The 14,899-nt window shown below is 38.3% G+C and overlaps 1 protein-coding gene across 1 annotated transcript in view; it reads right to left on the reverse strand.

The window, feature by feature from the left end:
• GLG1 (golgi glycoprotein 1) overlaps window positions 1–14,899 on the reverse strand; it is a 119,948-nt gene that overhangs the window by 34,727 nt on the left and 70,322 nt on the right. The window contains exons 2-6 of the mRNA XM_068991775.1: window positions 12,451–12,483; window positions 10,444–10,530; window positions 6,238–6,453; window positions 1,100–1,303; window positions 122–193 (exon numbers count right to left, since the gene is read on the reverse strand). Of these exons, the coding sequence (XP_068847876.1) occupies window positions 122–193; window positions 1,100–1,303; window positions 6,238–6,453; window positions 10,444–10,530; window positions 12,451–12,483 (612 nt within the window). The remainder of the gene's footprint in view (window positions 1–121; window positions 194–1,099; window positions 1,304–6,237; window positions 6,454–10,443; window positions 10,531–12,450; window positions 12,484–14,899) is intronic.

The raw sequence follows: 14,899 nt of genomic DNA on the forward strand, positions 1-14,899 counted from the left end.
CTGAAAGGTTAAGCTGTATCAGTATTTTATATTTTGGTATGAGTTTATATTGTTTGAGAGGATTGGAGAAAGCTTTTAGGAAAATGAATAAAATGCTGATCTGTTTCAAAGAAATACTTACTTTTTCACTCATGGACTCTTCAAATTTATGGTTAAAGAGGCACTTATATACTCTGCCTTCACCAGCTTGTGTCTGTAAGATGGAATACAACACCATCACCATCATCACTAGCTAAGTAGTTATGCTGGGCATAATCCATAATCTTATATAGGACTTTCTATTAAATTATTATAATGCTGACTATCTTTGAACACATGACTCAGCCATTTAAAATATTTAGCAGCCTCTGAAAGAAAACAATGATTGCAGTAAATATGGAAAAAAAATTTCCCATGGCGTTTGGCTCCTGTCACGTGTTCCTAGATGTACTTACTGTTAATTAGTGAACCAAGAGAAGGGTCAATGAGTCTCCCTTCTTATAACTTAATGTTAGAGTCAGTAAAACTCTGGCACTGGCTCTGCTCAGCGGTTCCGATATATTAATTCACAACAGCAGACAGAGTGGGAACATACACGAGACACTCTTCAGTCCTCTGTGGTAAAGGTGGAGATTATTTCTGACTACAGGGTTAGAAAGTTGTTCTATAGAGTATGCAGGGAGTAACCAAAGACTTGGTTTTAAAAGTTAGCTGTCTGCTGTTTCCTTCATCTTAGCCCAAACCACCTCAACATAAATATGTAATATGGCCAAGTTTTAGCCATGGGATATACGTGAATGGGATTCCCTGGTAAGATAGGATTCCTATATGTAAAATAGATTTCCAAGAACTGAATTGAGAAGTGAGATAAAGTAGAAAGAAAATTGCAGTGGAGACTGAAACCAAGTGTTCCCTAGATATCACCTCTGGCCTGAGCAGCCAGTACCCAGATAACTTCCTGTTTTCCTGGGACCTACTCCACCTTCCATTTCAATGGCTTTTCTACATGTGACAGCGTTGGTTTAATTTTGGAATCAAGTATCAAAAAAAAAAAAAAGAAAGAAAGAAAGAAACTAGGAAGAAAAGGAAGCAAAGAAGAACAGTTTCTGAGCTGACTCACATTTTCACAAAAACGTTCCCGATCATCTCGGCAGGCAAAATACAAATGCCGGTCTAAGTGAAAGTCGTCCGAGGACAGCTCTGCCACCCGGAGAATGGCTTTCTTGCAGAGTTCAGAGACTTGAACCTTAGGGTCTCGTTCTTCCGCTTCCTTCACCAGGCCTTTCTCCAAGCATGATACCACCTCGCCCTGTGAATGTGCATCCTAAAATAGCAAGGATACAACCATTTTAAAACTCTCACCAAGATGAGCTTCAAAATAAACATCATTTAGTTAAAACAAACAAAAAACAACAAAAAACCTCAACACAGAAGTTTACCAATGTTCTACTGAGACACAGGGTGGGGTCCAATCTCACTGTGGAAGTTACAGAAGATGTCCTTGATAATCTTTGGTAAGAATGTTAATACTTGAGAGCTATAAACAGAAAATACAGATCCTGGGAAATTTAAGTCCGTTCAGTTTGCACTAGAAACAGAAACCTGACTTTTAGAGTTTAAAACGTAAGAATTTCTTTCTTTTTCTGTGACTGCACCACACGGCATGTGGGATCTTAGCTCCCCAGAGACTGAACCCACACCTGGGACATCACAAAATGTCGCAATTTTAAAGAATCCCTGTTCATTTACCTCTAAGAGCTACATGTTTCTCAAATTACAGTGCTTTAGTCGAGTTTAAAAAATAAGACAAACCAAGAAATTTAGTGAGGAAATATGCTATAGAGACCCTCCTTCTCTATTTTCTATTGTCCACAAAGACCCCCATTTTAGAGTAATGTTCACTTTGATGTTTCAGATTTATCTTAATGTGATTTAACAAGATTACCACCAAGTATACAAACTGCTTTTGAGAGCTTTCCTAAAACCATCCAATTATCTTTAAGTGTACATTGCATCAACCCCATAGCAACCACAACATGAAAAATTTTCCCTAAACATTTTCAGAGTTCTAATCTTCTATACTCAGAAGATAGGCTTCAAAAACTTGAGCGGTGTATCTATAAATACAGCAAACCAAAGCAACAGAAAATAGTGTTATCATTTACTGACACATATACACACACAGGCACATAAGATCTCGTTATAATAAAATACCACATTTATGAAGCCATGAGACTCCTAAAATTAGGTAGGGAAACACTTGTTTTACTAAAATTTCAATTCAACAAGAAACTGTGTATTTTTCCCTTTTGCTGTAATAGGGTTTGTCCCATAGCACATTAATCCCCAAGTACTTTCTAGAAAATGTTCATGCTCTCTCCTAACACACCCGTGAAAGGGAATAAGAGCTGTGGAACCTACAGTGCAGTTGAGTAACCAGAGCTGCAGAACGTCCGGCACCCACCTAACAGTCCACCATTGGTTTTTTTGGACCTTGGAGTTCCATGAAACTCCTACAGTTTGTATGTGGGTTATGTGTATTTTTCTTGAGGAGAGTTCATAGCTTTCATTAAATTTCAAAAGGTGTTTAGATCCAGAAAAGATCAGGAAGCACGTTACACTGGCATATTTTCGTGCCTTCCTATTTTCTGTCTGTAGCTCAAACTCTGTCACTAGCTTGAAGATTCCATCCAATGCTTAGAGATCTGAGATGACCAAAAAGTATTATTAGGGAGTAATTCTGAAGGGAGAAAAAAAATTCTGATGGACAACTGAAAAAAAGATAAGGAGAGAGAGGAAAGTGGACATAAACCCCACAAATTCAGGCTTAAAACAAACCTGGGATAACAAAGATTTGGAAACATATCAATCACTTATTATTTACAGTCTACAAGAGATTATGATACATATGATTTTATGGCATAAAATAATGTCTTATACCAAAGTCAAGTAGCTCATAAAACACCTTATCGAGACGGTCACTAGCAGTTAGGTCATGATCATACAGAAGAGATCGAAAAGAATAGCCCGTTTGTCACTTCTCCATTTAGACTTACTTAGCCTTTAGTTTCGGCTTCACAGGGTCAAGAAATGATTTCCCTGCAATGAATCTAAAGGTTTCTCTGTACACTTAGGGTTCACAATTGTTTAAACATAGCAGCATCATGGTGTGAGACCCTCGAAGGAATGTGAAATGTAATTTTAATTATAGCAATTATAGCACCACATATTGGCATTAGGCCAAAACGTCACCTCCATTAGATGTTCTCTTTCATTATTATCGTAACTTCAGATAATTTTTTCAGATCAAAGATTTTTCAGGAGTTCTTCTCAGCTCCCCAGAGTCTCTGAGCTTTCCAGGTCAGCCAGTTTGAGTTACAAAACTCAGATGTATGCAAATATTTGATAAAGAAGACTGTAGGGTTATTACTGAATACAAATGAAAGCAAGGGACTGTACCCAGCATATAATCTACAAGAAATGAAGTTACTCAGGCTTAGATTTTAAAACGGCAACTTCTTAATAGGCAAGCTTGACATATGCGTAACAAATGATCCTGTAAACGGAGTTACAGTGAGTTTAAATTCTACCGTGGTGAGACAAATGTCAGTCTTAAAACCAGTATACAGTGTCCATGCAAGTGCTCAGCAGCTCAGTAGGTAATATTTCTTCTCCCATACATCCTGTGCACCAGTATACAGTGTCCATGCAAGTGCTCAGCAGCTCAGCAGGTAATATTTTTTCTTCCATACATCCTGTGCTTTAAAATATATATATTTTTGAAAGACCAGAGAATGACAACACAAATCAGGAAAACGGGCAAGAACTCAGTTTTCATCTCTGCTATTAACTATTCTCCACTTCAACATCTGTGATGTTTTTTTGTGATCTACCTCTCTAGATAGAGACAGAAAGAACCTCTGAACTATTCACAGCAGTTGGTTTTAAAAGGCGAGAATGAAAGAATGACACAACTACTGAGTGAAAAGTATAAAAGGAGTAATAAGGAGGCACATGTCCACAGCTGAGTTCCTGTACTGGATGTCACATTCTGCTTTCTCTTCAGATGATATGAATCATTTACATTTACTTTCAAAGATCTGCTTTTTCTTTTTAAAAATAATTATTAAAAAATATTTATTTAGAAAATTCCAAGTTTTATTAAATATATAACTTTTGTTTTTAAAATTTACATATTCTAATATTCTGAGAAAAATCATTATGTTTTCAAATCCTGTCCATACAAGAGGCGGGGCACTAACAGATTAACCATGAGCCCTCTTCTCTGACTTTTGGAGGTCAGCTGAAAGCCAGGCACAGAGGAGGCTGCAAGCTTCAGTCTTTCAAACAAATTTAAAACTGATGAGTGTGTTCTCTTCTGTGGTCAGAAGCTGATTTATTAATTTTCAGAATAATTTTCATATCTAAATAACATGACTTCAGAGAAGTCAATTATATTTAGAAAAGGCAAGGGAGGGCTGAAGACAGACTGCTATCATTTTTAAACCTGGCTGCAGCATTAGCATGAGGGCCCTGGTGAGCTACAATCAGGGTCACAAAGAGCCAGACATAACTGAGCATGCATGCATGCGTGCGCACATACGCACATGCAGAAAAGAACATGCTTTTTCAGAAGCCCCTCTAGGGTGCTAAGGTGAGGGCCTGGTATAAAGAGAAATTCATCTCACTAGCAGGTAAAACAAAAGAGGAAAATTACAAAAATGTGCTTTTGGATGCCCCATATAACATTTTTTGTTATTCTAACAAAGCCGAAAAATCAACACTCACTGTCACATCTTGGGGCTCTGGCACTACTATTTTCTGCCACTGTTCAAGTCAATACAGATTTAGTAACTCGTACACACAGCCAAAAGCAGGTTTTATCTGGACAATCCGGATCGCTACTGGGAAGCCAGTGAGCAACTATCTTGGTGGGCAATGGGGAAGAGCTACTGTAGGGAGAGGTGGATGGTAACGGTCTGTCCTACAGCACGGACCACTGACCACAAATATGACAATGTGCCATCACTGATCCCTGAAAAGTGTCTGCAACACTTATGTGAAGATTTTTAAGAGTGAGATGGAATTGGATATTAATCCTCAGCACTATAAATAGAGTCACAGGAGCTTCTGAATTATCAGGGTGACTTACGTGCTTTTGTGCCATTTCTACAATGTGTTGGGAAAGCCAAGAATCAGTCTTCTTTGTTAAAACTGGCCTCTCATGAGCTGCCTGGAAGCTGTATGCCAGTCCACAGAGCTCTCAAGATCGACTCAGGTGCCCTGGGAAAGGGCCAGAGCCTTGCGCTGGAAGCAAAGGGTATTTGGTGACAGCCAGACAATGACCAGCCCTCAAAACTTCATCTGAACTGGTGTGTGCAGTTCCAGAATTCTACCACCACGTCCCGGCCAAGAATGGAAGCCTGCAAGCAGTGCCCTGAACAAACAGAGGGCAAGGAGACAAATGGGTTTTGCTCTCGTACTCCCTAAACAGCAGATTAACGAGCAGCGGCAATTAATAGCTGATGCCATCCACAGCTCTCAGCTACCTCTCCCGCCGACACCTACTGCTTCTCAGGAGTTTTCACTTCTGCTGACCAAACGGATTAGGCACAAACCTGACTGATCCTCCACTGTGACCTTCTGGACAACAGACCAGTAAGAACAAAGGAAGATCACATATAATTAAGGAGGAAGAAACTAGGGAGTTAGTGTCTTTCCTGTCTTTACTAAAACTAGTTCTGACATGAAGATAACACATATCCTATTTACAGAGTACCTTTCTTTTGGCAAGCTAGAAGTACCCTTCACATATTTTAAAATTTTCTAATATTTAAATATGCTATCTTTTGTACTGGTGTGTTTATTAAGTAATTTTTGTAGACAACAGTGAGGTATGGTAAGAAAGGTTAGAGAACTTGAGTCTCGCCTAATCCAACTACTTTTCCCTCAAGAACTACAGAAAGTTTTTCCAGAGGAACATTACAGGTAAGAAGCGGTAGCTGGTTTTGCATTTTGAAGGTAATAGTAATCTTAGCAGATATTAATTCCTCTACTTCCCCACACAGTATTGAAACGTTTGGTTACAAACAGATACAGTGCATCCACAGGCAAACTAGCCTTAGATACTAGGGCTGTCTGGACCTCAACTTTGAGTCCAGCGCCAGCTCTAAATCTTCTCCATGCCAGTTATACAAAGCTGTTCATTCATCAAATTTGTAAGATCCCTTTGGTGAAGCCAGTGAAGGAGAGAGATACCTTTTCTCCAAGCCGAATGCTCCCACACTTCAGAATGTTGATGTCATTTTTACAGTCATCCATGAAGCCGCAGATGAGCCGGTAGTCACTGAAAATGATAGCTGTCATCTTGGTGATATACTGGTGGCACTGGTACTCAGTGATGTTGCCTCGGTGATCCACCAAGCAAGAAACCAAGTAACCTTTTCCAACTGGTTCATCAGCACACTCTTTGATCTGCTCAAAGGAAAGTGGCTGTTTTAGGAAAGCATTCTATTCTCTTATCAAACCACCTTTATGAAAGAGAGAATGACATCTTCTTGTTTCTTCTTGAAAGAAAGAAAAGGAAAACACTGAGAAATGCTTTTGTTGTAAAGAAAATAGTGTGTGTGCTATGCTGTTAAGACTTTTGCGCTTCCTAGGAAATATCTTATTAATGTGTTTTGCAAGAAAATACATAAACAAATGCGTAGGTAAAATCCAGGTTTAAATGAAGTAAAACAGCTTTTTTTTTAAAAAAAAAATTCAGTTTATTGAGAAAATTTCTTAAAATGTATTTTATTGAAAAGAGTTTTTGACATCTCTTTTAAAAATGATTCTACTGAGAATTACCATTACCCATGCAAAGAATGCAATGGATACTGATAAGATTAATCTAAGGCATAGGTCTGAAAAACAGGTGCAGAACTAAAGTCCAGTTGCTATCTCATGCCAACCTACACAGCAAACTATTATTGTTAGATAAGCCTAATTACTAAAGGGGGGTTGTACTATTTTACCTCTTGACATGACATTAATGTGTTCTGAATTAACTATGGGTTTGGGCTTTTTTTTTCCGTAGTGCTAGTTTACTTAGAAAATAGGTACGAGAGAAGGAAAAAATGTGAAGGATTTAACTCTGTAAAGAGGCAGATTATTTACTTTCCATTTCTAACATCTGGCAAATAAATTTCAACTTAATGTGTCTCTGCAGTTGTCATCAACAGCAATTTGCAAATAACACTGAAGGCCTAACTAATGGAGATGAGCAGAATTAAAGTAGAAAAGGAAGTGGGCAAGTTTTTTAACTGAGTAGACTCCCAGCCTCACCACTGTGGTCTGAAACAGAAACATGTTTAAAAATGATGTTCAGTGCAGTCTGGCAAGAAGTCCAGGGAGGGGAAGGCCACTGCAATTCTAATTTGGGTCGTTTAGACATATGGTCTAGTGGATCAAGCAAAAGTGGCCCCACATGGGTAGTGTCTCTGCAAAGCGCATCCAAAACCACAAGTGCTAAGGAAGGAAATTAGGCTAAAAATGTTGAAGTTCAATCATAAAAAGTGCAATCTACTTACAGGGTTTTAAGGTTGAATTATAAAGCACAGAGGGTTGTTTGGAAAACGCCTACTGCATTTGGAGAAATTAAAAACAAACAAAAACGACAGTTTTGACAAGAGGAAGGAGCCATATGTAAATGTTTATTTTTAATATAAATGAGAAGGGAATGTTTCGTTGGGTTTTTTCTGACCAACAGAGACCATTCTCCATTCTTATACCACCTCTGGTAAATATGTACACTTGATAAGACAAATACAATCTCCTTTTCCAGAAGGCACAGGGTGAAGGACACACCACACACTAATAGTCCTATAAGCCACTGGGTCTCTTCATGCCTAACCCCAGTATCAAATTCAGAGCAAGTCACAGACTCAGTTCAAGAGAGAAAATTGTGTTTATTTTCAAAGAAGCAAACTTGGGAAATTAAACAGCCTCACACTGGTTTCAAGAGGCAGGAGAGATCGTCAACAGTCAACAAGCTGAATGCAATTCTTTCAGTTTAACCTTGGGCTCTTTTTTTTGATGATGCCTAAGAAGAGGGCCATAAATGTACTTCCAAGAAAAGGGCTTTTTTGTTTGTGATTTTTTTTAAAAGTAAAACAGAGATAAGTTTCAAAAGTAAAAGGAGAAATAACTGCTTAAAAATTTCAGTGGTTATAATTCAACTAATGAAAAAAGCCCTGCATGAGAAAAAACAGGCCTACTGGAAGACACCTGGGTTTTTAAAACAATGAAGAGCAAGTATTCAGACAGGCTCTACTAGGCAATCGATGGTTTAAAAATCTGAAGAAAGACTGCTAGACAGTTTGAATTAAAGCCTGAATTAAATGTATATTTAGCTTCAATCACTTGAGATTTTACTGAAACACAGAGATGTTGTACCTATTCGTATTTTAGTCCACCACCAATTACAACCAGAGGTAGTGTCTGAATTAAAATTTTATGCTTTTTTCCAACCACTGTATTGGAGAGAAGTTTAAAAACAAACAAAAAAACTTCTAAGAATAACAATGAAAAACAGCATTAACTCATCAACATATTTATGAATGGAAGTAAAGTCTGATGTGGCTGGGGAGCAGATTCTTAAGAAACCATTAGAGAAACACTACAGTGCCTCTACTTTTGACATAATGCAAGAGAAAAGCAGACAATATTTGACTCAATCATGGAGAGTAAATAAAAAGTTCGGTTTGCAGTCTTCAGTATTTTTATGATGCTGTTTTCCTCCTTGGAAGAAAAACTCCAAAATTAAAAGAGAAGAGGGAAATGTAGAATAACATGTTTTATTTTTCCTGATAATTAATCTTTCTGACTGCAGTATGATCTCCCTCTATAGAGGGCGAAGTACCCCTGTTACATGAATCTGTTATGAAACCACAACATCCTCCAAAAGATTAAAAGAGCGCCATAACATAGCACACACACTGCAAGGAAGCCAGTGTTGTTTACTCACTTATCTGGCTATGCCCAGGCAGCATGTGGGATCTCAGTTCCCTGACCTGGGACTGAACCTGAGCCCTGTGCAGTGGAAGCAGTCTTAACCACTGCACCACCAGGGAAGTCCCAACAGTTTCATTTTACAAATACAGATAGATAAAACCAACAAAGAGTGAAGTTATTCTGAAGAATCTGCAGATTCTCTGAGCTAAATCTCCACATGGCACTCAAACTGGAATGTATAGTTAGTCACATAGTGAGCCAAGGGAGTCTGAGGTACCTAATACTGAATCTAAAAGCTGAACATCAAAGATTTAAAATAAGCTATCCTATTCTGAAGCCCCAACATATTTGAAGAAGGGTCACTGCTTTAAAAGAATAAAGCATATCTGATTCAGTAGTAGAAGGCTTGAGGAAGAAACCAGGTTCTCCAAGATCCCATAAAGAGCTAAGTGAGGTACATAAGCTGAGGACTTACCTGGTTGGAGTAGGGTGTTCCCTAAGAGCTCAGGAGAAGATGGTCCTAAGTCATCAATGAGGTAGTGAGGGGACTTGCCTGGTGGTCCAGTGGCTAAGACTCCGAGCTCCCAATGCAGGGAGCCCAGCTTCAATCTCTGATCAGGGAACTACATCCCACATGTCACATCTAAAGATCCCACAACTAAGATCCAGAGCAGTCAAATAAATAAGCATATTAAAAAAAAATAGGTAGTTTGGAGACAAATCTATACAATGCAAGATCTCTGATTATTAACTTTGATAGAAAAGTAGCAATTATTTCCTTTGTGATTCTTTCAGTATGCAGAAATCCCCAACTTCATAGAATTTCTACCACTAATTCTAAAATAGAAAATAAATTACAATTTTCAGTACCACAATTTCCACTAATATCATTTGATATTTACACTGAGCCAAGTGAAGTAATAGAAAAATATCACCAATTAGCATACATTTAATATTATACACATTTTCAGTAATTATTTTTGTCTTTATACGTAATATCCATTTATAACAATATATATAACTTTTTCACAAACCTATGATAATGCTAACTCTTATTTGGAGCATATGCCTCTGTGGTTCAGTTGGCCCATGTGCACAGCCAAAATACTTAGGACTGCTTATGAGCCTCCCGGGGAAACCACCTTGACACGCCATAAGCAGACTGTGCAATGAGTGAGAGCACTCACTGATGACAGGAGTGATTGTATTCTCCATCTGGGGACAAACCGAGCCTGACTTCCAACCTGCCTGAATCAACAGCATCCTACTGCGAGTGCAGATGAAGAAAAAGAAGTCTAATTACACGCACCCCCGCCTTGGTCTATCTCTGAACCGAGACATGTGTGAATGCCAAGAGAAGCAGAGTAACTGAGTCTCTCGTTCCTCCCTCAGCGGCTGGTCTGGGCAACAGATGTCATTCTCTCTTTCAGGTCATTAAAGAGCCACAGAATTCTTTCTTTCACCACCTACCTCTGATATTGTAGACTTGCAAACTTCTCTGGCCACAGATTCAAATTTTGGATCTGTAGTGAGGTTCAGCTTATAATTCCACAACAACTAGGTACAAGAGAAAAGAACACAAAAAGCAAACAAACAACTCAGAACAGCATGAAATTTAACGTTAGTATACAGTCAGATAAAGCATATTTACACTTCAGTTAATGAACAAAAAAGTAAGATTAAAATGTTACTGTATTTATAGATAAAAGCAAAAAATGTGGAAACAAAATAAAGCACTACCATTCAAACATATACTTTTTTCTATTTTTACTTAAGGACAAATTTTTTTAAGTCAAGAAAAAATTAAAATGAAAATTCCTGATAAGAGTTTTTCCAAGAAAATATAAATAGATGTACATGTCAACTTCTTCTTAAATCAAAAAGTCTAATGCAGGAACTCAGAACTGGAAGGCTAAGTTACAGATTTCACAACCAACAGTGCTTTTCACATGCTTTTTATGAAGGAATGTCATCCAGAGCCTAATTTCCAAGTGTATCTTTCTTCATTCCTCTAAAACCCTCAACTTGACAAGTACATGATAAGGTCTGTTTTACACAACTGTTTCAACGCTTCAAACTATGAAATCCCTAAAGCCATTACTATTCACAGGTGAGGGCTGAATATTACTTTATCTTTGCAGCTTCAGTTAAAAAATTTCAATACATGATTCAATTTCTGAAAAGCAGCAAAAATGAGCTCTTAAACTCTGCTCCGATGGAGAAACAGAGCAGGGGCTTTCTATGATGCAGGACACGGAGAAGCCTTTTTCTCAGACTGCTTCGCTCCATGACTAAAGAATACAATCACTCATTCACCGACTCATTCAAACATCTGCTTAGCACTTCTGATGGTGTATTACACACAGTCTAATCTCAAGGGCTTCGCAGACTATTACAGGAAACAGAGGCAAATGTTTGAACACATACTGAGTTAGGAAATGGAGGTTAAAGCAGGAGGAAAAAGGACAAAGACTGTCCAGTGGTGTCTATGGTCAATGGCAGGTAATGTGACCAAGTACAATATTCAGTTAACTGAATCACAAGATGTCACAGGAGTAATGCAATCAGACTTACAAATCTTTTTTTTTTCCCCTTTAAATAGTTTTTGAGGTTGTGTTATATTTTAAAAACCCTACCCCCCCGTTCATGTTTTCTTCCACTGTTTTCCTGGTGTTTTACTTTAAATCTCTGGCCTATCTAGACCTTACCTAGAGTAAGTCATCAACTTAAGCAGCCAATCTGCTTCTCTGTCCTTGCAGTCTCCCATTCAAAATACCAAGTAATGTGGAGGCGGAGAGATTTCTTCCAGTACTGTTAGATATATAACTACTCCTCTTTGAAGACACAACTCAAGTATCATCTCCACTATTAAATGTTTCCGGACATCAACCCACCAGGGCGGAATTCACTTTTGTGTCCCCCTGTACTCTTACAGGCTTCTGCCGAAGCATTCGGTACTTTCTGCACAGATGTGATTTCACATCAGCTCCTTTTAACGTTAGACTTTATACAATGTGGAGATACAGATATGACACTGAATGCATTAGTTGCAGTTATCTCTGGAGTTCTTATCTGCCAACTCGAACCTGGCTCCATCTTCGAGGTGTTTAGCTGTGTCCAGTTTCTACCAGTGTCTGGCACATAATAGATGACTATATGATGATTAAATGAAATAACTTTAAAAGACAAAACTCTTAAAATCGTACACTTGACTTACAAAGAAACAATTTCACATGGCAGCTGTAACTGAAGAAAAAGTTACGTTTACAAGTATTATTTGGCCGAGCTTGCCAGTTTCTACAATGGAGGACTATTTGTAGATTTATCATGGCCCTTAGATAAGGTTAATCATTCTCTTGTTAAGAGTAAGTGCATTTAAGAAAACATTATGCTTCCCAGAACAAAGGAAGAGCATCCTAATATCTGCCATCATATACATAAAACACATATGGCAAATTATGGAAAATCCATACTTACATGATTGCAGTCTGAAGAAATTTCATTTTCAGGCTAAAAGGAAAAAAAAAAAGAGAGACGATGTTAAAAAAAAAATCCTTTCACGTTTTCAAACACCAGCAAAATAAACTCAAAACAAGAAATCTGAATATTCAACTGATTATATTTTTTCAATAGGAGGAGCAGATTTTTAGATTGCTGAGGAGCAATATACCAGAAGAGCAGATGAGACATAGCCCCTTGGCAATCCACGGTACAATCTGGAAACTGGGAAAATGGAGAGGAATGTAGTAAAGAGTTAAAGCAACACTGACAGAAGGATCCTTACACAATGCTTCACAATTCTGAAAGCTAAAGAGGATCAGGCACAATAGAGGTGTTCTTGCTTTAAAGAAAGTCAGATATTTGAAAAAGGCAGGCTTACTAAAGAGGGCAAAAAAGGTCTGACAATGATTACAAATTAGCCTCATGTCACCATTAGGGGAAGCAAGGTGGTGGGCACACAGGGCCTCCCTGAATTATTTCTGTAACCTTAGGAGCCCATAACCTCGCAGGTCTATGATCAAAAATATAACACTGAAAAAAAAAACTATATATTCCCATGAATACATTTGCTCATAAAGCCAGGTGCATACAACAGAGAATAAATGAACTTTCATTTCAGTGACATAAAAGTAGACGAGGTTATGCTTAAAGCTGCACAGCTTTGCCACACACTTCTTTAATGTCCTTGTTCATCCAGTAAAGGAGATACAACTGTCACAATGCACACAGCAGTAAAGTACTATCTACTTCGAGTCTCCACAGCTTTCTAACCAGCCCAAGCAAAGTTAATTCTGTCTCCCCTCTATGAAATATTCCTGACAAAGGTTGTGAATGACGCCATTTTTCTAAATGAAAAGATTCTCCCTATTCAAGGAAAGAAACAAGGCAGTACAAAAAAGAGAAAATATTAGCAAGCTAAACAGACACAACAAGCATCACTTCAAGAAGAAAAAGGTTTCTAAGGAACTATTCATTCCACTACGGGCATTAATTCTAACATATAAACTCATTTCTGTATGAACTTATAAAATATATTAGAAATGACTTAGATTGCTAGGCAATTGTGAGATTATAACACACCACCTCTGAACTTTCTCCCTTCTTGTCTAAGTAAGAATAGACATTTTAATGCCTTTCTGATGTGTTTGAGGCTCAGAAATCCGCCTCCATACGGTGACTTAATCTAGCTTAACTCTGCTCTCTTCATTTCAATTCCAAGTGCTTAGTTTATAACGCTTAACAGTTTATTTGCAAGAAAGCTTTCTTTTGTTAAGGCAGTTTTCTATCTATCCCCTCTTCATCTACACTTTCCACTTTTCCCAGTCAATCAGTAATTCTACCTCTTTCTCAAAGCACATATGGCAATTAACATCACTAGCATTCCAATCCCAAAGAAAGGCAATGCCAAAGAATGCTCAAACTACCGCACAATTGCACTCATCTCACACGCTAGTAAAGTCATGCTCAAAATTCTCCAAGCAAGGCTTCAGCAATACGTGAACCGTGAACTTCCAGATGTTCAAGCTGGTTTTAGAAAAGGCAGAGGAACCAGAGATCAAATTGCCAACATCTGCTGGATCATGGGAAAAGCAAGAGAGTTCCAGAAAAACATCTATTTCTGCTTTATTGACTGTGCCAAAGCCTTTGACTGTGTGGATCACAAGAAACTGTGGACAATTCTGAAAGAGATGGGAATACCAGACCACTTGATCTGCCTCTTGAGAAACCTGTATGCAGATCAGGAAGCAGCAGTTAGAACTGGACATGGAACAACAGACTGGTTCCAAATAGGAAAAGGAGTACGTCAAGGCTGTATATTGTCACCCTGCTTATTTAACTTCTATGCAGAGTACATCATGAGAAACACTGGGCTGGAGGAAGCACAAGCTGGAATCAAGAATGCCAGGAGAAATATCAATAACCTCAGATATGTAGATGACACCACCCTTATGGCAGAAAGTGAAGAGGAACGAAAAAGCCTCTTGATGAAAGTGAAAAAGGAGAGAGAAAAAGTTGGCTTAAAGCTCAACATTCAGAAAACAAAGATCATGGCATCTGATCCCATCACTTCATGGCAAATAGATGGGGAAACAGTGGAAACAGTGACAGACTATCTTTTGGGGCTCCAAAATCACTGTAGATGGTGACTGCAGCCATGAAATCAAAAGACGCCTACTCCTTGGAAGAAAAGTTATGACCAACCTAGATAGCATATTCAAAAGCAGAGACATTACTTTGCCGACTAAGGTCCGTCTAGTCAAGGCTATGGTTTTTCCAGTGGTCATGTATGGATGCAAGAGTTGGAATGTGAAGAAAGCTGTGCACCAAAGAATTGATGCTTTTGAACTGTGGTGTTGGAGAAGACTCTTGAGAGTCCCTTGGACTGCAAGGAGATCCAACCAGTCCATTCTAAAGGAGATCAGCC

This window comes from Capricornis sumatraensis, chromosome 20 (genome assembly GCF_032405125.1).
Source record: "Capricornis sumatraensis isolate serow.1 chromosome 20, serow.2, whole genome shotgun sequence".
Lineage (NCBI taxonomy): Eukaryota > Metazoa > Chordata > Mammalia > Artiodactyla > Bovidae > Capricornis > Capricornis sumatraensis.